Below are 23799 nucleotides of genomic sequence, written 5' to 3' on the forward strand. Positions count from 1 at the left end.
AATGTAAGGGAGGAAACGGATGACAAATAAGAAGAGTGCATTCCAGAAAGATGCATTTATTCAAACGTATATACAGGTTTCATATTTCAGCACAGTGCTGCATAGAGTGAATATTCTTACTTCAGTACCTTTCTTAAAAATTCACAATCACAAATTCACATTTTGTTTGTTGACTCCAGATGAGCTGTGATTGACTATGGCAGGGGTGGGTTAGCCACCGTTGAGGGTTGATACGTATTTAGGGTTCGGTTTCTAGATTCACCGGTTTCCACTTAATGACCTAATTATCTGTATACATGAACGTTAGTCATTCAGGCCATAGTAAAACCATAGAGCATGTTTTTATAGTTGTCCCTTAAACTGAATGTTAATTGCAGCATTGAGCTAGTTTGTACTGGTTATTCATGTTAATGATGTAGGCTAGCTAACGTTAGCTACAACGTTAGGGGATGCTGACAGCTAACGTAACATTAGCTAGCTAGACGACATCGTGTAAATCATATGAATAAAAAAATTGGTTCAGTTTTCACATTATTTTTGTATTCCAATATTGACTTGGTTAAATGACACGGAAAACACTGCCTGCTTCATATTCCTCAACGGCAGTAGACCGCAGAGCCAGAGCGGCAATCCACCCCGAAGTTAACTGCTGATTTTATCTATACCACGCATGGAAAAATAACCGACCGCCTAGGGCAGATGCGGCATTCTGATTGGCCGAGATGTGTCACGTGGGATTAATTTCGTATAACTTGCTAATAAGAACGGATCGAACAGGTGTGAAGAATTTTTTCACTGCTGAAATGTCCAACAAATAGAAAGGCGCGCAACACACACTGCTATGCATTGCATTTCTAATTCATGTAAGTAGTTCGGTTATCATAGCCGACTTGGTGAGACAAATATGTTGCGGTACTGTGGCTACATATTCTGTTAGCTACGCTACACATTGCATTGTCGAACGATAACCATGTAGCATAATGTAACTGAGCGTGTTAACTTGGGCAGCAATAATAAAATCACTTGCAACACACGTGAGGGTGAGGAGAGCAAGATAAAACTTTTACTGGCTGTGAACACTCCAGAAAACAAGGCAGTACTACAAGCGCAGATAAATAATAGGCTACTTAGGAATGCCTCGATTTTTATTTTAGCAGTTTAGCGGGACTGAATGCAAGAATGAGACATGTCAGTCGATTGAGTGCTGTAAAACCAAAGGGAATTATGAGGTCTTTCTATGCTTCCTTTTAAAATGGCTCTGGAATACAGCGTCAAATTTCTATTAATTGCTTGCCATTATACTGCGAGCTAACATTACTAATAGCCTAACGTTATATTTCCTTTTCGGCGATGGTGAGCTAGTGAACATCGGCAATGATGCAGTTAGATTTTAGTGGCAGCAGACAATTTTAGGCTGCGCAAAACATTTTTATCTCGCCAACAGTCACTTTTTTTTCTTCTCCCGTTCAGTTGTTTCATTTAATTAATTGGTTTCTAAACGAAAAATAAATTGTCCACTGCTACATTACTTCGGTAGGTTAGCCGTGGTATAGCCTAAGCCGGATAATACCCTATGAACTAGTTATGATGAAATAACTGACTGAATGAAAGAATGAATATACTTTAAGACGTATGTGTTTGCTTATGAAGAATTGACTGAATTGAGGAAAAGGTGAATTTTGGTCTCAGGTGTTCTTTGAGAGGAACCGGTTTGACCCTCCTTCCCCACGCCGAGAGTAAATCACAGTTTGAGTAAATCCCAGAGCTGCTATGCACTTGCTTATTGATTCTAGAAAACATCCCTCATAACATACATTTTACATGGACTTTTACAAATTGCATACACCTCTTGATCAATTCTAGTTTGTATGTTTAGCATGAATATTCTAACCTCTAAACTCTTAGCATTTTAACATGCAAATGCATCTTCATCCCCTAAAGCAATATTAACGAACATGTTGAGAATGATGGAACTACCTCTAAGGTAAATCAATTTCCCTTCACATAATAGGATTTGATTTACAATGCATGTCTGAAAAACGGCCTGAAAGTGATCATACACATCCTACAAAATATACAGTTTGCATTTTTTTTGTGTGCAGACACGTTTTGTTCACACAAAGATACAGGAGTGGAGTTTCCAGACCATCCCCCAACTTTATGCACTGGTTTCTGCAGTTACAAATATTCCACATATTTAAACTTTCCTGTCATATATTTACAGCGTCCTACCCAGGTCCACCTCTCCTATCAGTCCTATACTTGTCAGTGAAAGGTGGAAAAACCCTATCGCTGTAGTCCAGTGTTATCTTGGATTGAAAGCCAAAAGTGAAATTCTATATATGACACCTATTCCCTGGATGTCATGACTGAATACCATGCAAGACAGTTCTTGCAAACCGAAACTGCTTTCTATAGTCTTGCTTTCAGATTTTCAGTTAATGGCAAATGGAAACTCCATTCAGTGAGTCCACGTTTATGGTCTTGTGATAAAACAGTGAGAGAATGCCTGGTATATTTCCAGTAAACCAGAGATAATTTAGAGGAGGCGGTTGGTGTTTCGACTATACTCTTAAAGGGCTAGTAATAAACATAAATAGCCCTGTTATCGAATACAGAAATATAGCATATACAGTGGACTTTATAAGGACAATGTTATTTGCCTCATTCCCAAGTCTACAGAGAACCCTGGTTTAAATGCATGTGGTAAAGAAACCATAAACTTGAGCAGAAGAATACTTGATCTTCATTCTGGGGTAAGTGACCTCAATAGTAATTACCATTTTGCAGACTGCTGCCACTTTTTTTTTTTCTCCTGAGCTCCTGGGAAGAAGTATACATTTGGCACTTTAATCCATCTGCCTTGTGGCAGACTGCAACGCAGTACATTCCTGGCAATACAAAGCAAATGAATCCTGAAGTGCTTGAGACAAATGAAGCACTTGCCTTTCGCTTAAGTTTCAGAAATGTTGCCGCAAAGTAGCAATCGAATCTGTGCTTCTAAATATAATCTAGGCGACAACAAATTCACCTAAAATGTTAGACACTTACTTGTAAAGCGCCTGTCTGTGCAGTATGTAAGTTGGGCTGCCTGAGTGTTACCCTGTGCACATTGCCTTTCGGAAGATATTCACGTGTGAAATGTATTTGTCTGCCCGTGTAGTTTGGCTGTCGTTGTGTGAAACGTGTCTCTGTATTTGTTCATATGTGAAATATGTCTGTGTAAAATGTTTGTGCAGTTTGTGTATGTGAAATGTGCCTGCTTGTGTGATAAGTTTGGAAGTCCAGGTGTGAAATGTCTTTTCTGTAGGATGTGCTGAGTGTGTTCGTGCCCCCCCCCCCCCGGAGCTGGTGTTCAACCAGGGTTCTCTGGTGTCTGCGATGAGGTGAGGGTTCTGCTGGAGACTTGGGTCGGGTGATTACAGATCACGCTGTTCCCTGGGGCCAAACGGTCCCTGTGGGAGTCGCTGCAGTTACATGATGGCACACTGGGTGGCGCCACAGCAGTCCTTTATTATGGCAGCTCCTGATTTGGCGATGGATGGCTTGTTGGGGGGCGGCTCGGGGACGGCCTTCTTGGGTTTAGGTGGACCTTGGGACACAGACGGAACGTGTCGGTGAGACCTTGGTCACCAGCATTTACAGTCGAGGTGTCAGGTGAACGCTCTCGGTACAATGATATCTTCTCCCACCAACTCGCCTACACATCACGGTGGCACGGGGGAACAAATTAGACTATGGGAAAAACCTACTTGAACATCGCAAAATCAAGAGGCTTTAAAATATCACTTACTCTGCGTGACTTTGGCCAGCTTCTCCAGGGACATGAGCTTCAGCCTCAGAAAGTCAGCCATTTCCTTATCTTCCTCCTGCTCCCTGTGGGGCGGGCAGAGTTAGCGAGCTTAGGCACGGCAGCACCGATCATTAGCTACGTGTGATACGTAGGCAAACAAGGTCCTCAGTCTGTTTCCCCAAAGAATATGATCAGTTAACCCAAGGAATTGCCAGTAGGATTCAGTGACTTAATTTGCCGTAGATGTGAAAGTACTTTCATCATATGCTGGCGGGGGAAGATGGGACATCACTGAATAGTCATAACATCTCTCAATTTGTGTATGCTGTAGGTGCTCAGTTAATGAATGCATCACCGCTGACAAGGTAGTCAGGCACAGAGATATGAGAGATGTAAGATTGGAAGGGGGAGAGCTCTTTGCATGGATCCAATCTCTGCTGTAAATTCTCCCTCTGTACAGATTCTGGGTGATATGGCTCCTTCGTCTGGAAACCAGTTACCTTAATCTCTCTACTTCTGCGTCGTCCACCAAGAAGTCCCGTTTTTGAACCAGTTTATGAATGTTCAGGATTAACTCCTCCTCCCTCTGTCTGTGCTTCTTGGTCTTGTCTTTCTCTGATTGGGCAAGAAGGGGTCAGATGAGTCACATGTTCATAGACTTGTTCTGTTCCACATCGCTGCCCCCTCCACTTAATTTTAGCTCACCAGCAGCCAACACTCCCATCAATTCCACCACTCTTGGAGCCTTTCGTTTGTTAAATCGCTTCCAAGTAGTTTGAGGACTACACAACAAAATGTGCGATGGAGTATAGAGATCGATTATAAGTTGTTAGGGCAGACCCCTAGAATCAATTGAATGCACTTGACCAGTTTCAGGGCAAATGGAATTCTGTTAAACCAGGGTCAACACCACACCTTTTCCTGTTTATTGGATTTTTCTTCATCACTATTAAAGTTTGTTTGACTTAACTCAAAAGGTTGAAATTGCATATACCCTGAAACGAAGTGAATTTTTTTTTATCTCGGCAATGTTTTGGAAAACATTGGCAAAGGTGTTTTAAAAATGTACTGCTGTGTAATGCATTATACAGTGTACCATCCAGTGATTATACATCCAAAATTACCATACATCAATATAGAGGCTGTGGGGGTCAATTACTAATACATATTCATACACTGTGCATACACTCATCATCCTCCTAGAAATAGACAGTTGTTAGGATAGAACTAACTGCAGTTACGGCATACATATCTTGCTTCTTGCTTTGTAAATTCTAATTCTTCAAAATATCAGCTTCACTACTGGTTGAAATCTATTTTGTTCTAGATAAGTGGAGTGCTTATAAAATATCTCTAGTATTTTAACAGTGAAGGGAATACGCAGCTAAATTAATAGTGATGTACAGTAAAAGGTTTTCTGCAATTTGTAATTAAAAAATACATAAATACCAACACCAAAAAAGCTGCTCTTAAAAAGTTGAACATTCCTCAATATTAAAGATTTTTTGAGATGTTCACACTAATATGCTATATGGTGTCAGGTGGAAGCCACCTCTTTGGGAAAACAAAAGTAACACATTGAACTGTCTGTCTGGGATGACCTTTGATAGAGTCCTGCGCCTGAAGGGTCATGAAATAAATACATGATAAAATCAGCCTCAGCTCTGCATGAATGTCTATGGGCTTGAGTGCCTCCCTTGAAGCTCTGACTGCGGCCAATGAGAGACCTGCCCCTCCCACCTCTCCCAGTAGCACAAATAGGCAAATATATAGTGTGAATAAAGTTGAAGCCACTGCGCTATGTACGTGCCTGTACACGTGCACGCATCAGTAATGTATTTCTGTAACTGACATCTCATCACGCTACGGCTATGATCTGCAGTGTTTACTCCTTCACTCTGTCATTTTTATGCACTGGATCGTATTTGTTCTTCATATTTAATTCATGAGGTAAGTGCAGCACGATGTGCCGGCATCGTTCAAAGACGCGCTGCTATTCTCGGCCGCTGACTCCGTATGCAGTGCTCATAAATGCATAAAATATTTCAGCGGGGGATTTATGAAAATGGATTTGTTTGTTTTACTTTGTTGACCTTCACACAGCGCGAGGAACAGGAAGGGGAAGAGGGGAGGGGGAGAGCCTCACTGGCCGGGGAGCAGCGTGCTGGAATATGGAAGAGCAAAATCAGCTCTTTTTGCAGAAGGAAATTACTGGGGAGCCGTGCAGAATCCCCATAAGTGAAGCGTCATGCACTCCCACAGGTGCATAAATCTGAACGCCGCTGTGGGATCGTGGAGCCGCCTGGCTCGGGGTGTGTTGGTGTGGAGCTGTGCTCTGCTGCTGTCAGGGCAGCTTCTTCAGCTCTGCCCAATCACACACAGTGTCACTGAGCTTTCCTATGACTGTCCTTCAGCTCTGCCCAATCACACACAGTGTCACTGAGCTTTCCTCTGACTGTCCTTCAGCTCTGCCCAATCACACACAGTGTCACTGAGCTTTCCTCTCACAGCCCAGGGGCAATTCCTCGGACTATCACCCACAGCCATAGATTCACAGGTACTTTATTATTCACAAGTAATGCATCATTCAGAAATCAATCTGATGATTTGTCTTCATTATGGTCCTAGTATAACCCTAACCCAGAGATTAATGTTAAAAGCAGAGGTGGAAAATCCAGGTTCAGAAAGTCTATTTTGTTCCAATTGCCTCTGTTTGCTATATAGTGCAATTCTTCAGCCAGAAGGTAGAAGTAATTAGTGAAAACAGCTGGCTAAGTTCATGGTTGGAAGAAACACACAGCAGGACTTTACCTTAGACCCTGCACCTCTGATTAAGTGGAATGTAGAACTCTTTTCAGATAAAACTCCCTATGTTCTGCTGCGTAACTCCTCAGAAATTAAGTGTGTTATCTTGTGTCTAGTTATATACTGTAGGACTGTAGGTCAAGTTATTTCACATTAAAATCACGTATAAATCTGCCAGCTGATCTTACCGGGTACTGCAACAATCTTCCTCAGCTCCTGTTTTAGGCTCATGATGTCTTTGCACAGCTGAATGTCGTCCATCCTAGGAAAATAAATTCATGCACTCAGACCAGGGGCCTGTTCCTCAAAGCAGGATTACTGAGTTAGCCCGAAACCCCACCCAAATCTGGAACATGGACTGGAGTAACAGTAACAGTAGCTGTTTCAGGTTTTAGTTATCTGGCTAACTGTGGAACAGACCCCAAGAATCTAATGTGATATCACAATCCCACACAAGGCACACGCATACATTTATATACACTGTGTTTATATTAAAAACATTTTCATGGCATGATTTTACCCCAATTTGCATTTGGTTGTAGGCCTGTGTCATGGCTGCGGATTCAGTGGGGTATGTGCATCTGCTGAAGTTCTAGCTTTTTCTCAGCTGGGCAGTTGGTGCATGGAGATCAGACCACAAGCAGCGAGTTAACCACAGTCATCACAACTATAAGATGAGGTGGAGAGACCTTCAACACGCAGCCAATGAAATCTGTCATAATGCGGTAATTTTCTATTGATGCATACAAATTAGAATGCAGATTTAGCAGGGATTTAAGAATTCATTCACAGTGCCATCACAGATGTCACATTGAAATTAAATGTAACAATTCTCCACAATTGGAACGGTATTTAGGATTTTTTTTGCATCATAATTTCAGTGCTGCATTATGTATAATAATATGTTTTTGATGTATTCAAATGCATTGTTTAGTTATACTGTAATAAGTTGCCCTGCTATTAAGACAGTTTAGAAATTCAATAATAAGGAACATAACTCTTAATTCAGTTTGAAGGCAGTCGTTAGAGGAGAAATGTGTAGTTAATGAGGTGGTTTCATTCCCAGGCCGCGCGCGGTTGAAGCAGATCTGTTTGGTGTACCCCACGCTCTCCCACCCCCAGTGCTGTCAGCTCCCTGTAAATCTGCTCTGCCGCCCGGGGAGAGAGCGCCTGTCTGTGGCGTCAGCGAGCAGTGCCTTTAATCTCCGTGCCATAAATCCGAGGCCGATGACTCATCGCCGCTCTCCCACCGCCTCCCGCACCCCGCCTGTCTGCTCCCCAGCTGCCGCGGACTGCAGACCCCAGTGTGGTGGTCTGTCGCGCGTGCGCGCCTCTGACTCATAGCGCACAGCTCAGAAGAAAACTCCCAGCACCACCCTGGCAAGGTGTGGCGAACAGGAGGTGAGGTCACACAAGAGGCATGGCAAGAGCCACGCTATCTAGACTGACATTACAATGGTACATTAGTGATGGGATTTAGCCTGCTATATCCCATCATGCACCTTTTCTTTTTGAGGGCCACTGACTCCTTTGCCTGCCTCTCAAGCCAAAAAGCCCTGCTGACAAATAACATTCATGCAAATAAAAAGCTTGCTGCGCATTGCCATCACAGAGCGCGACAGATGTGGCGGTCTATTTCCGATGAAAGTGAGATTTAAATCAGTTGAGTTGCTGTTGCAGGAGTCTGACTGAGGTCTGCAGCCCTGTATCTGCTCTTGCAGAGTTCTGTGAAAACCACCCTCTGCTTGTTATCTTTTTTTTATGTGAATGAGAGCCAGAAGGGGGAAGTCCTCACAAAGCCTGGCTACTGAAGAGTTGCAGTCTGTTAGAGTGTTTGAAGTCTATTTATTGCATAACCATCTGGTCTATTTGGGTATCTGGGACTGTTTATTGGTGCTGGGATGCAGCTCATTACCCAAATTCAAATGTGATGCAGACAACACTGTCGCATTCAAATCCGACAAACCCCCCATCTCATACTCCCTCTCTCTGCCCTGACGAGCAGTGGTTTTGACACGGGAGTTTTGATCCTCCCATCAATAGTAATCAATGAGAACAGAAGAGGAGAACAGAGCTGATGTCAGCTGTCCCTAAAAACACTTTTTTACAGCTTACTCAGCTTGTCAGCATACCATTGCTCAGACACTGAGATCATCACTGAAAATTTACTGAGATGACCGCAATATTCTTAGTAATGTGGTTTCAACAAAACTTCCCTATGGACATATAATGTCATTTGTTCTTTGTGCTCACAAAAACCTAAATCTAAAATTCCTATATTAGGACATCTGCATTTGCATATGAGAATGCTCTTCTGTGGGTCAACAAGAGATCACATGACTAACATGACCACATGTGACAGTGCTTACATGAAGCGCAGTTCAGACTCCCGGCGCACAAGAACCTCACGAAGACGCTGGATTCGTGCCATCTCCACCTCGATCTCGTCTGGAGACATGGAGCTTTCAGCCATGGAAACGTCGGTCTGGGCTAAGAGAAGAAGTGAAGAGGAAGCTGGGATTTAGACTCCATAAAGCTCTGTGAGAGACACTGGCATAGAGTCATCAGACAGGCCTCTAAAGCAAAGTGAAGAGGGTGACATTACAATGTGTTTTAGGGCCCTGTGAGTAATACTGAATTTCAATTCAGTAATTGCCTTGCACTCAAAGACCTGATCAGTGACTGCAGAACCTATTAAATTGGTGGTTGTGGCTAGTTTTGCTGATATGACTTTTAATCTGTTACAAATGTCTCTAGAATATGGAATAAATCTAGAATAACTGAAGCCTTAATCAAACAGGACTGTTTCTGGAGGTGATGTTCCAGGCCAGCCATACACAAAGCTGGTGCAGTCTAGGACAGCTCCTACTGTCACAGTGATGTCTTTACCCATCAAGTAAGAAGAGTGATTGCATCAAAGCAAAAAAAGTTAGAAGGAACCAACAGGGACCAACCATTGGTCTGGGAAATGCATCACAAGGGCGAGATCAGTTTTTCTATGAAGTGACAGAGGTGACAACTTCATACGAGGTTTAATTCATGCTAACAGACTCCAATAGTCTAATGTATGTATGCAAAACCTTGGTGTAAAATCCAGCAATGAGGAGCTTGAAATTACCAGCTACCAGCTCTGCCAACATAGCTCGAGCTGGTCTGAACTTGTCAAACAGCTACCAGCTCTGTCAAAACCTAGTATAAGCTGTTTTTTTTTTCAGCAGGGAAGTTAAGCTGCCCATTCTGTATAAAAGTGCTGTGTTCCTAGCTTCTGGCTTACAGGCTTGCAGTCATGATTTGGCCTGGCCTCTCCTGTTATTCACCCTAATGGCTCTCATTAGGCCAGAGCCCTTTTGCTGCGCGCATCTTGTTAACAGAACGGCACAGCTCTGCACAATCTCAGGGGGAATGATGCCTGTGGGCGGCACTCCTCCTGTTCCCACCGGGCTTAAAGACCAGAAAGCGACACAACAAAAAACACAACATCTTTCCAGCACCACACAGTTGTTTGTTTATGGCTGTTATTTATTTTTGTGCAGTGGCTTTTCTTAACAGTATTTCAAAGACTAGACTATTAATGACTGAGCAGTTTCAGTTTATCAGAAAATAGATGTTGCTATATAACCTTGTTGCTTCCTCAACAACCAGCTCTTCCACTGATGAACATAAGCCTCAAGAAATATGATTAATTTCTCTCTACCCTGGCCACACATCCGAACCCTCAGCAATACAATTTAAATTCATGTTGCTTTGCATTGATTGAATTTTTTTAGGAAAAAAAATTATAATTAAAAATAGCTTTAGAGTATAAGTGTCTGTCATAATGCTGCCTAGTTGACTCTTTAACAATCCCCCTGCATGCATATGTGTACAGCCTTATCTACAAGGAAAGTCACAGCCATGACTTAAACGCACTATTAAAATAACAGACAGCAAAGGTGAGACAGTAACATGTTGGCGTAATAGACATGCCTGGTGTAATTTCTGGCTGTTGACACCGACACAATGAAACCATCGTTTCACCATGAGCTACTGGGCACACGGTGGGACATTAGTCTGGCTTGGCTGAGCACACTGCAGCCCGCTACACTGTGGTCCTGCCACCTCCTCACCTGCTGCACTGCACGCTGGGCTCCATCATCATTCCCCCTGAAAGCGCTGCGATTCAGCCAACCTCCAGAGCGCCGTAACACTATCTACTGTCTCTCTGTGCTTATTAATATTTCACAAGCTACACCAGAGGGAGCCAAGCCATCCTGAGGTCCTGGATGTAGTGAGACACTGTGCCCTGTCTTTACTCCCACTGAGTGACAGCTTCATGATGGTTGAGCAGGTAGAGACCAGCTATGCTCTGTAGGTCTAGCTGGCTTCTGTCCACCCGGGAACTCCCTATAAGCAATTAGACAGCAGAATTTAAAATGATATTCCCCTCTGCTGCGAGTTTCTGCCAGACTTGCTGAATCTGCAGCTTCAGTGCTACATTAATTTAAACATGTTTACGAACCATCTAGCTAGGTACTGTAATTGTGCTGAGCGTCGCTGTGACACGTGTGGCGATAGCCAACAGCTTCATTTGTTTGTTGAAGTTGTTCGCGGTGAAGTTGCTTGCAGTGGATTTTCTAGATTTCTGTAATGTTAAGGTAGCTAGCTAGTTAGTGAGCTTGTTTGTTATGTCCTACCAATTTTTCTGGTTAAATTACCTCTGGTCTGAAGTGGTCTAAACACACTTTAATTTGCGAGGATGGCTGAAAATCCTTAATGTCTAGCCATTCTTCACCTACGTTTAGCTACTCAGCACCTCCGTTTCTGGTCCTTCATGTTAGTTAATTTAACAGTTAGTGTGCAATAACATTAAAAGCTTATATTGATGGACCCTGTTGGCTCATTGCTGTTGTTGCTACATGCATGCATACCATTTTAGCTACAGTATCTGCTGTAGCTAGCTAGCAATCTGAACTAGTGGTATTTCACAAAGCAGGATAACTGCGCTGAATAAACCCATAAGGGCTGTTTTTATTTCTACTTTCCTGATTTGGTGGAGCAGGGTTCTATTCAGTGCCGATATCTAACTAATTCGGCAATCCGGCTTCGCTAAATATCCCCTGAATGCTACTGTCAAGTCAGTTTGTCAAGCCTACAGTTATAGATTGTTGCTTCTACAGTATGTCAACAAAATGGCGGCCAGAATGTTAATTATGTCAGTCAAATACCATCTATTGACTGGATTGTACAACACCTGAACCACTATTCTTGAATGTACACTCATGAAGTCATCATGATACTTCATATGAAGACACGATTTTGTAATAATGTATACCGCAGTATGTAAAAATACCTTTATTTCAGCACCATCCAAGCTGCTGCTGCACAGTTTTTAGAGTGCATGTATTAACAATGAGGTTGAGAGCATATAAATATATGAGACCATTAACTGAAAACTCACCACTGATTCTACTTTATTGCATCTGAGACCTCCAGAAAACCAAGGCCAAAATGTGTTAAATGATTAAACTATGTTGATTGATATTGATACCCATAAAAGCGAAATTGTAATCAAACAGCACAGTGGTAAATGCACTGCAGCACACACACACCATGCTGAACATTATTTGATTTCTCCTCAAAATTAGAGTGGACAGTTCATCACATTCCTTCATAATTCCTATTGCTTTATGCAGACATGGGTAAATCAGAGAGGGATTAGGCGGTCAAAAGTGCTATCGCAGAGGATTAATCCCCAACTGCACAGGGAGACTTGAGAGTCGGCTGCCCCATGGAATATCTAATATATATCTAATATCTAATATCCGTGTTAGCCATTAATGTGGCCAGCCCCAATAGCATGCTGACCAAAACACCAGGAATTCTACTCACACAATTTAATTGCTTTTTAACCAACTGTGATCAGTGCTAAGTAATTTAGTTTAACACATCCCACACAAATCAACTGCTCAAGAAGATTCTCAATACGTACATTTGTGTGATGTGTGGGCGTTTCCAAACGTTCATTTTTATTACTGTTGACTGAAGCACGCAGTAAAATCGAGTTTGCAGTCATTCTACACTGAGCTTAAGATAAAGAAATACTACAGTCCCCTCCAAAAGTATTGGAACAGCAAGCACTGAATACAGTTGAGGTTGAGGTAAAAAGATGAACACGACACAAGAGTTCAGAATTTCAGCTTTTATTTCCTGGTGTTTACACAGAGATGTGTTAAACTACTTAGAACATAGCACCTTTGGTATCAGACAACCAAATTTTTAAATGAGCAAAAGTATTGGAACATTGGAGCTATCATCTCATGCACATCTTTTAACCTCAAACACAATTGTATTTTGTGTGTAGCAAAAACAAAGGAATTGACCTTGCTTTTCCAATACTTATAGACGGGACTGCAGATCAATGAAGAAAGGCAGCACACTGCGTTTTCTAATGACACTGTCAATTTCCCGTTATTTCACAGACCCAACTGCTGTCATCCTTTCTCCTTCTATTAGAAACACTGCACGGTGAATGCACTTTAGTTCACACACAGGAGAAAGTCTTGTCAGGACTGCTGTGGCTGTCTGTAAGATAGGAAGCAGGCAGCAATCAGGCCCGCCCCAGGCTGCATGTGGGATGTGGAGCACAAACTGCAGCGGAGTTTTTCACGCAGTAGATTATCCCAATCTACAGCGTGTCAGGGATGCCACAGCTGCTTATTGAGAGTGTTGGAATCTAGTAGCAATTACACTGACCAAGCTAATCTTCACCCTTCTTATCTCAAATGAGAAAAAAATAGAACACAAAAATCATGAAGGCATACATCTCAGATAACTAGAATAAAATTACCAAGAGCTGATTTATCTTCCTACTCTAATATAAATAATAATACTAAATAATAATAAAGAAATACACATAGGAGGAGGTCAGTTAGATTTCACTTCTGTTCTAAATGTATGTCTTAGAGCCTTATTTCTTTATCCTGGAGTAAATTGGTGCTAACATATTTCTGAAAGATGCATTTGGGAGAGAAACACCTTTATCTACAGACATGCCTCATACTGTATCCTTCTGTTACAGTGTTTGGTTGTTTCGTCATTTCAAACCAAAAGCTCTTCCAGAAATGCAAGATAATTTATTCAGAAATATCCTGTATTCAGGCAATTCGATAAAATGGGCTTCCTTTATTTGTTATTTGAAGTTAGAATGTGGCAGAGGTGTAATCATAGTATTTCCCTTTGTCATGTTTACATATTAGTCAGACGCCACTGTGTGTCTCTTGCCTTATGTGACTACATACCTTGTTTTGGCTGAACTGTATTTCTCATTCAAATATGCTGAACTCCACTGCCAATTATTTGCATACTATGAATACTGATTTTCTCATTTAGAAATAACTCCTGAGATTTGGTGATAGAAGGACATTTTAAGAGAAAAGGAAGTTGGTTGTATACATGCAAAAAGAGCATCCTTTTGCTTTCCTGCCAATACATTTTTTAGAATGCAAACATCGCAAAGATAATGTTGTTTTGAGCCAATGTCATCTGTGAACAAGTGCATAAGATAGTAGCAGAATGTGGGCATCAGAGTGGGTTTTCTCACAGGCTGCTGGAATGAAATTTAGGTTCCTCCAGTGCTGAAAAGGAGGAATCGGATCATGTATGACATACAATATTGACCACTGAAGAAAGACCTAGAATTTATACGGACATCACTTCACACATCCTACAAAACAGGAAGAAGAGCCCATATTGATTTTCTTTCAACTAGTCATTTTGTGGAGGCCTTGACAGAGTTGTACCTTCCAAGGTTGCCTCTTCCTGGAAAAACATTCAGTGCAAAAATCTGTAAGAAGAAGATGCCCGCTACACTACATGAATGCACTGTCTATTTCAGAAAATAGCTAAAGATTAAATAAGTGAATCAACAACTATACAGAACATTGAACCCATCATCCTCCAATCCTTATTTCCTTTGATGCAATCTTTGTGCAATCACAACAAAAAGAGAACCCAAACCAAAGCATCTATGCAAGTGAGTGTGTGTATATGTGTGAGGAAGAGGGGAGCATGTCAAGATGGTGCAGATGACAAATGCATAGCAAAATGGGTCAAATGCAGTGAAAATTATACAAACACTACCTTACACAAATTTAACTTGGAACATTCCAGAATTTCTCCAATGTCTTCGAACACATTGGGGCTTAGCAGACGTATGCATGTTATATATAGTAACAGATTTGTCACCACAATTTCCAAGTTTGTCCCAAATTTCAAGTCTAAAACTTTTGCCCCAATCCTGTGTATTAGACCTGCTCAATTACATCAGCAATCAAAGCATCCATGTCTTCTGCTACACCAGGACAGAATAGGCACATGCGTGCCATGAACAGTATTTCCATTCATATTGTTTCCATTCAAATCTTACCCAGGTTACTCTTTTGCTATTTTTTGTTCAGTCATGCTTGACAGTAACTTTGGAAGCTGTGGAAGTTTGGCCCCTAAAATAAAATAATTTCAACAATGGAGTGATATCTTGCTCTATTTGGATCATGTGTCACCACCATGTATGACACTAAAATGTTGAATGCGTATTTCAGCCAAAGTTACTAAGCACATACAGTCAGAGACTATAACATTATTGACACATTTTATGTTGTCTGCCTACTCTGCACAGTAGAAATAATAACTGCACACATAAATGAAAGATGACACAGACTTTGTTGGCCCTGCTGTTTGTCCACATAAATAGAATTAGAATAGTAATAATGATGTTACTCGGTTTGAAAGAATACTGATAATATCAGAGCCTTTTTCATTGTCCCTGTTGCTGTGGCATGGAAGTGTGATATGTGGACTGATTGCACCATATGAATTAGCTTAATGACACAAACATTTATGCCTCCAGCAAGAAGGAGCAGAGATTGCTAGTGGGACATCACATATCAGTGATCAAAGCATGCTGTGAAACCTTCGCCCTCATGTTATTTAGTCATCACGATCTCATAAATCTTGTTGGAACACTCACGAAACCCCATCTCATCGTTATCATAACATGTCCCTCCTGAGGTGAATAAATGCTACCTCAATCAACCTGCAACACCTGCGACAGAACTGGATCTAAGTTACCGTATCCAATTTGCAGATACCAAATGCACCGTAGCAGACACCGATCATTTAAGTTTATATTCCTACAACACTCAATGACGCAAACAACGTTAAAATATCGTGGCATAGCACTAGAACTGTATTAACATTGCGTGTTGATTTGTAATACACGCTTTTATTCAGAATGGCAAAGGCAACACACACCAGTATTTTAAAGAACACACTGACTCCAGATATTTCGTTCGTGCCACGTTCAAGTCATCCAGTGAAGGCACAATAGCTGATATGAACGACGCTCACCTTTGTCCATTTGCCACTCTGTCTCAAGCACAGCGCCGTAGCTCTTCAACGTTCGGTCAGTTTCCGAAATTGATTTCTTTAACTCCATAGTTGGTGCCAGATGGTTTCTATCACTGTCTCTTTGTATTTTCAGTCGCCTGTTAATCGTACTATGCTTTTACGTTTTTGTGTTATTTAAGCCGGATTACTTTCGCTCAATTCTCAGATTCCACCAACCCAAGGCGTTCAGCATCGTTCTCCTCCGTTAAGGGACTGGAATGCACTGAGGCACTCCTGACATGTGATGCGTTGGAGGATGCAGGGAGCATGCGCACAGTGGATCCAAGGTGAGGAAAGAGGTAGGGGCTGGGTCTGAGTCTTTTAAATGTAAAGCACAATGCTTTTATACATCCAATATACCGTTTCTCTATTGATGCTTTGCTGGGTACCTACCTACTACATGGCTTTATTTGAATTTGTGGCTAAATTAAAGGCTACAAATTTAATATAGGGTCGATATATTTGGGATGAAACTGATTACTTGTTTGCAGTCAGTGACTTATTTCGTGCTTTTTCACCTAAGTATGCAAAATATCCACATGGAAAATGTACATTGTTTACCACCATTGCAAGTAAAAGTAAGAACATTGAGTTGTAGCCTATTTGCTGCCGTTCAATTGAAAAATAAACGGTCAAGTTTCAAACGAGAACTCCAAATTCAAGCTATACAATTAATTCAGTTTAATACAACAATTCAGTTAAACATTACAAATTCAAATTATTGCAATACAAATTATGTAATTAAGATTCCATTTCTACAGCCACAAATTTCTACCACTAAAACAAGGTAGCATTACCAGACTGCATGCATTCTCAGTAATGTATAGTTTATGAGAATTTATTTAAATGCATACAAAAATAATAACAAATCACTGCTAACGGTTGTTCATGTGATATGGACACGTGTAAAATACATGTGTAAATACAATCAGTTTTTGATACATTTTGGTGTAACTACCCACAAATGAAATTACACTTTTGCAAAACATGGAAAGGTATGCCATTAAAAAGTGAAAAAGCTGGGAAAAATGGTTGATTCTGCTATGTGACATCCTAGAGACACACTAGAATTTTGTTGGATGTTTTTAAAAGCCCATAATAAACCGATTACTATCCATGTGCATAACAACATGATTGCTTGAACATGCTTTTCTTTTCTTTAAAACAACAAATCACAGTGCCCCAAGACACAAAATATTACCCTGACATAAACTATTGTGGTATAGTATATTGTTTTGATAATCAGATATGTTCCTCTAAAACAGACAATCACAATACTTCCAAGACCATTACACATTTTAATGCTGTTATAAATGACAGTACATACAGTAATCCATAAAAGTCTATTCATACAAATGTCTCTACACAGTAGGGTAACAACACCACAAGTGTCTGAATTACTTGACTTTTGCATTTTTTATTTTATCTATGCCTATAGGAGAATAAAAAAGACTGTATTAAGCTATCGGCTAGGGTATCTGAACTCCTTGTGTGCTGTTGGCCTGTCACATTTGACCTTTAAAACAGAAAAACAATGAGACACAAACCCCAAAGTAGACACATTACATCAGCCCCAATGAAGGATTGAGAATGGAAATCCAGAAGTTTCCAAATCAGAAGAGCATTATACATATTTCTGGAGAAGCAGAACAAAATGAGTACACAAGAGTGTGCAAAGTAAAAATGTCATTTATGTCATTAAAGCAAATGCTGAATTGAACAGTGTTAAAGAGAGCAAGGATCACAAGGCAAAAATGACACAAAGACACACCAAGAAGCCTGGTTATATAATGGATTCAACCAAATATGCTACACTTTTTATGACAAACTAGTATTTGGTGAATCAAGATGAACTTCAGTAAGCCAAATATAGCCAAACTGTATGTCTGTGTAATCTATAAACAGGGTCATAATATAAATCAGTTACAAAGAGACCAAAGGGCTAGATTCTGGAAATATTATCCATTAAAGATCCAAGCACTGATATTAATTACAGTTGCACCACTGGCATATTCCGAAGCTTGTACATGCTTATATGAACTCCTATACATATTCATGATATGTATAAATGTGCATGTACCAGTATGTTGATTTATTATCTCTGTTTCTAAAAATGTATTATTAAACTCCTGGAAATCATTAAAAATGACACTGATTTGTATGAATTCACGCAACTTCAATAGACCATTCCATTGGAATTATAAGGTACAATACTGAATTAATTGGCCACAATATTTTTACATTACACATTTGCATCCAAGGTAATGTATAACTTAGACTTCACTACACTAATTTGTACAACACAGCTCATTATTTACTGAAGCAATTTAGCATATGCTATTTAGCACTTGAATATGCTGTTTAAAAAACATACATCAAAACACCACAATTTCTAAGTAAACAAACATATATAGAATAAACATATATTTAAAAATGTGTTGATATTCATGGTAAATGATATCAGCTCTTTCAAACTCATTTGGAGGAATGTGGAAAAGGAAAGCACCAAAAATTCCAGACATACGCTCAGAAATAAAGTGACAGTCGAGGTACAATTATTGTTCTTCAAGGATGATCAAATTTCCAAAATGTATGTTTTCCAAGAAAAAAAGGTACAAATGAATTATATATTGCTTAGGCACTTTTCATACCTTTATTTCCGAGAGTGTAGCTGAATAATTGTGCTGACTAAAAACCGGAACAGCTCTTTTTACTTCGGTCCATGTTCCTGATTTGGGAGCGTTCCGGGTTTTATCTAGCTCACTAACTCACCTGTCACGAAAACAATCAAAAACATTAATCTTACAGATTGGCAATTTAAAGACAAAAAGTATAGAGTTTCTGGGATGAAATACATGAAATCTTGAAGTAGAAATAGAAAAGCCATTCCATCATATTGTTTAAAGTCCAACACAGGTGTCTTTCCACACAAGTACATACTGAACAAATCACGGTTTCTTTCCCTCTGAGTGGCCCGTTTTATCGACCATCTCTGTCTGAGAGGGTTCACTTCCCTTCGATTTTTCACCTTCTGCTGATGGGAGCCTCTTTTTGAGGTCCAGGATCCAGGTGAGGGCGGCGGTTGCTGTGCCGTCCCCGCTCTGTCGTGAGAAGCACAGGAAGATGGCCCACACGAAAGCACAGCCGCCTGTGAATGTTGTTCTCAGATACAGAGGCACCAATGTGAAGTTCAGAAACTGAAGGCCAGAAAGGGAGGAGGGCGAGGAGAGAATAGACGTAAGGTACCAGATTAAAGATAAAATATCATAATGAAGCCTGACCATCACTTTCAGCATGTAAGTTGCGTAACATATTATCTGATATTAATTGTACAATTTTACTTTCTGTAATACAGTAGCTACTACCATTTTAAGTACAATTTAATAATTGAAGGAATATCCCATGCTCAATAATTACTATGACTAGGTATTGGCATGTTTATAAGTAATGACACAATGACACATGAATTTTAACAAATATGATGCAACTCACAATGCACATGAAGTTTTAGTTTACAGAGCAAAAATATGGCCATAAACAAAAGTGTATGCAATTTATTTTACCCCCATTCTGTTGCACACTCCAAGCCTGCTGAGTATGCACCTGTTGAATACCTAGAGGGCATTATATCCTTAGGACTGTAATCTAGACAACAGGGCTCAGCCTGTCCTGGAAGCCACTTGGAGGGCCCATTACATGCTTAAATGAAAACATAAATGCACACATACCTATATTGGCAACATTGTTAGTCCTGTGCACCTCAAAAACATCATTTAATTTTCCATAACTATATAAATTGCAATGGCTTTACCTGCACAAACGGCCAATACATGAGTCCAGTCTACAATTGAAAGGAAACAAAATGACAAAATATCTATCAAGCAGTTTTGAGAGTATTTCAGAATGTGGTACAGCCAGTGTTAAAAGCGGCATAACCCAAAAGCCCACATGTATTTAAATGCTGTTGATCCAAAATATGAACATTTAAGAATAAAAACTTCATCAAGGGTGTTTTTTTTCTTTCTTCATTACCTTATAGGTGTTAAGGAATTTTTCCCTCCAGTCCTGGAAAATGTCGTCTTTACCCTCTAACAAACTCATCCCTGAAGAAAAGGAAGATGTTAAATTAAGTGAAAGGGGCAGAAATGTAAGGGCTGGGCATTTCCACATGGCTGTTGGTAAACACAATGGCCTAGCTATGCATTTGTCATATTGTCGACTTTATCTCACTCCAGTGTTATTTTTCTCTTACCTGTATGCACAGCTCAGTAAACTTTTTGTGTAGTTGGCTAATATTGAATAACCTGATGCAGTTTTTTTTTTAAGTGATTACAATTTTGTAACACAACCCCACTGATAAAAACTTTTACACAACAAACGCATTTTATTTGCAGTTAAAACTAAAATTCCCCAGCTTCGACCTGTATAGAAGGCACTGGTGGCTATCGGTGAAGAAATCGTTTGGTCCAGGATCACTTTGCGAAGTACCATTCTGGCAGAATTTCCCGGAAACCGCCGCTCCAAACCGCGCATCCAGAAGTAGTTGAAGTTGCCGTGGAAACTAAAAGCCACCACAGCAACATTTCCAGTTTGCCGCCAGTCCATTTCGTCTCTTCGTGAAAACCACTGATGTACGAAATCCCCACCAGCGAACAAGCAGCCAAACAGACTGACATTCGTTATCCATGGAAACCTTTTTACTTGTTTTAAAAAAGCCTTCCTCATGATTTGTCTGAAATTGCTAAAATTGACTAATTTAGCTATACAGGATTGACTAACGTTACACCAAAAATATCCCAAAACTAGCACTTCATCTTCCTTTTATTTAAAAAAATGTCATAAAAGATATTTTATTCTACAGGCTATTTAATTCAGGATTAACGAGCCATGAAAAACGCTTTGTCTAACAGTTCAATACAACACTGAAGTATAAATCATCAAAATGGCATTTATTGGCCGGTATACACAAACACTTCCCACAGACATCGAAGAGAACACAAAATGCGTCAACCGCTCAGTGCTCATGCTGGCAGCATATACGACATCGAACAGATCACGAACTGGAACGGATACCTAAATACCCTAGTCGCTAATGCAACGAGGTAGGGTAGTGGTTTGGGTAATGTTTGGACAACAGGGAAGACTATGATAGTCTAGTATTAGTACAAATACATGTACAGTTTTAATAATATGCATTTAATTGTTATAATAAGGTTAATAGTTTTGTTTATCTGTCGAAGACAGATATTTTCGTAGCATCCGCCATATTGAAAGTATTTGTAAAGGCAAGTGAATACTGGTGCTGTGTATCCAGTTGGTATAGAAATCCCTTGCGATTGTTCCTCTGCTGACCAAACGAGCTATGGAACAGTCTCGCGTGTTATCGTTTATCCTCGTGCGAAATATTAATGTGTTTTCTTTGGTCATAGTAACTATATTAACCTTGCCATTTAAACAATAGGGGAGATTCTTTTTTTCTGTAAATATAAGATGCTTGAATTGATTAGGTTGATAGATTGATTGTCATACGTGGGTATACACTGTTCCTGAAACCGAAATGATCTTTATACCTAATCTTTATTAGGTATACCTGTACACCAGATTGTTAATGCAAATATGTAATCATCTGCCAATCGTGTAGCAGCAACTCAATGCATAAAAACATGCAGACATGGTCAAGAAGTTCAGCCTAACACTCTCTTAGAGTTTGCCGAGAAAACCAAAAAACATCCAATGAGCGACAGTTCTGTTTCTGTGGGCAAAAACGGCTTGATAATGAGAGAGGTCAGAGGAGAATTATCTGATTGGTCAAAGCTGACAGGAAGGTTACTGAAATAACCATGCGTTACAACAGTGGTAAGCAGAGGAGCATCTCTGAACACACAACACATAGACCTTTGAAGTGGATTTGCTTGGGGAAACGGGAGTCAAGCATTGATGTTTCAGATAAGCAGTGATGTTTCTCTTACTTAACAGCCTTGCTATTTTCAGCTGAAGTACAGTATATTTAATGTCATCACTACTGCTGGTGAAGAAGTGCCACCATAGCTAGCTAGCTTAATGTTTACATGAGCTGATTTATTTTGTATTAGTGCGCTTAAATCCCACAATTAAGAGTTTGATGTAGTCCATTACATTACATTACATTATTGGCATTTGGCAGACGCTCTTATCCAGAGCGACGTACAACAAAGTGCATACCCATAACCAGGGATAAGTTCGCTGAAAGACCCTAGAGGGAAGTACAATTTCAACTGCTACCTGTACAACAAAGATAAGAACAAGGGCCAATTTTATTTTTTTTATTTTTTTTTGAACAAACAAACAAACAAGCAGAGCAAAAGTGACCAAAGTTAACTATCCAAACACTGCTTACCTAGCCAACTAAAAATACCGATACACAAAGCAAGTCACAGAGACAACAATTAAGGTTCACAGGGAGGTAGGGAGGGATGGGGAGAGGTGCTGCTTGAAGAGCTGTGTCTTCAGCTTGCGCTTGAAGGTGGGGAGAGATTCTATAGTTCTGACCTCAACGGGGAGTTCGTTCCACCACCGTGGCGCCAGAACAGACAGTAGTCGTGAGCGTGAGGTGGAGGTTCTGAGAGGGGGAGGTGCCAAGCGGCCTGTGGAGGCTGAACGAAGAGGTCTGGCAGGGGTGTAGGGTCTGATGATTTTTTGCAGATAAGCTGGGGAAGACCCTTTAACTGCTTGTCCAGACCTGAGAGTATAAACTTCTTAAAACATTTTAGCAAGTTATCTGCGGCATTACATTTCAATCCACTTCACAATTATTGGTAAAGTGTAAAAACTCATAAACTAATGTTTAACTGATGTATCTAAAATAACATCAAACTCATTTCAGTGCAAAAAAAAAGCTTCCCTCTGTTTTTCATTTCAGCACTTAAGTACATTTATAAGTTGGTTCTGTATTTCCCAATTTTAAGTTTGTAATCAAACAGTGCAGATGTGCTTAAAATGCACATTCCCAGCTTTTATTAAAGGGTATTTCTATGCAGTTTGGTTTTGCCTATGACAGCACTTTTTTTACATAGTCAGCTATTTCAGCGGATCAGTTTGGGACAAATGGATTTGGAGGTGCTTCTGATTATTCAGGTGTATTCAATTGCTTTCTTGGAGCAGGTATAAGAAAGCTTTCAGTATCTAGTCTTGATTCTAGGCTTTTGGAGTCTGTTATTGGTCTTTGTCTGACTGCGGACTAGAGTTGCAACAATGAAAGTCAAGGTAGCCATTATTACGCTGAGAAAAAAAAAAAATAGTCAGATACATAGGCCAACATTAGACTTACTAAACTGTTACATTAAGAGTGAGTGAGCTCAATAATTGCAAAGGACCCGGTAAACCAAGGAAGATCTCTACAGTTGACGACCAAAGATTAATAAATAAAAAACCCCAAACACCTGCCTGACAGATCAGAAACACTTCCACGGCCCGGCATGGATGTGTCAGTGACTACTGTCAGCAGAAGACAGAAATACTGTCGGTAGAAGTGACAAACAGAAATACAGAGCCAATGCTACCAGTTAGCTGCAAAAATAAGATTACAGCTTGATAAGAGCCTGCAGTTCTGGGAAAAACTGTTTTTTTCTTATAATAATGGCTTTCTTGACTCTGACTGGCACAGCTCTGGTCCTTATGTTGACACACACCGAACAGTCTGCAAAGGCAATCAAAAGCCAAGAATCAAGACTAGACTCTGAAAGCCTTCTTATACCTTCATTACATCACAGGATTTGACTAATGATTTGACACAGGATTTG

General features: G+C 40.3%; 1 protein-coding gene and 1 long non-coding RNA gene across 4 annotated transcripts; one reads left to right on the forward strand and one right to left on the reverse strand.

Moving 5' to 3' along the window:
* Positions 1-40: 40 nt before the first annotated feature.
* On the reverse strand, positions 41-20991 carry LOC133122780 (bMERB domain-containing protein 1-like). Of its 3 annotated transcripts, none has more exons than XM_061232937.1 (6): positions 20443-20991; positions 8968-9088; positions 6787-6860; positions 4294-4408; positions 3794-3876; positions 41-3592 (listed from the first exon to the last, which is right to left on the reverse strand). In XM_061232937.1, exons 1-6 carry the CDS (start codon positions 20744-20746, stop codon positions 3474-3476), a joined length of 816 nt encoding a protein of 271 aa, XP_061088921.1. In that variant the 5' UTR covers positions 20747-20991; the 3' UTR covers positions 41-3473. The 3 variants fall into 3 exon arrangements, with proteins under 3 accessions (XP_061088921.1, XP_061088920.1, XP_061088919.1); XM_061232936.1 differs by lacking the exon at positions 20443-20991 and adding an exon at positions 15983-16220; XM_061232935.1 differs by lacking the exons at positions 41-3592; positions 3794-3876; positions 4294-4408; positions 6787-6860; positions 8968-9088 and adding exons at positions 16760-19218; positions 19833-19862; positions 20054-20124.
* Positions 5979-9452, forward strand: LOC133122781 (uncharacterized). The gene is made up of 3 exons (XR_009708140.1): positions 5979-6350; positions 7206-7323; positions 7665-9452. It is a non-coding gene; the product is annotated as an uncharacterized LOC133122781 (long non-coding RNA).
* Positions 20992-23799: the final 2808 nt, after the last annotated feature.

The sequence above is a fragment of the Conger conger genome, chromosome 2 (assembly GCF_963514075.1).
Source record: "Conger conger chromosome 2, fConCon1.1, whole genome shotgun sequence".
Classification (NCBI taxonomy): domain Eukaryota; kingdom Metazoa; phylum Chordata; class Actinopteri; order Anguilliformes; family Congridae; genus Conger; species Conger conger.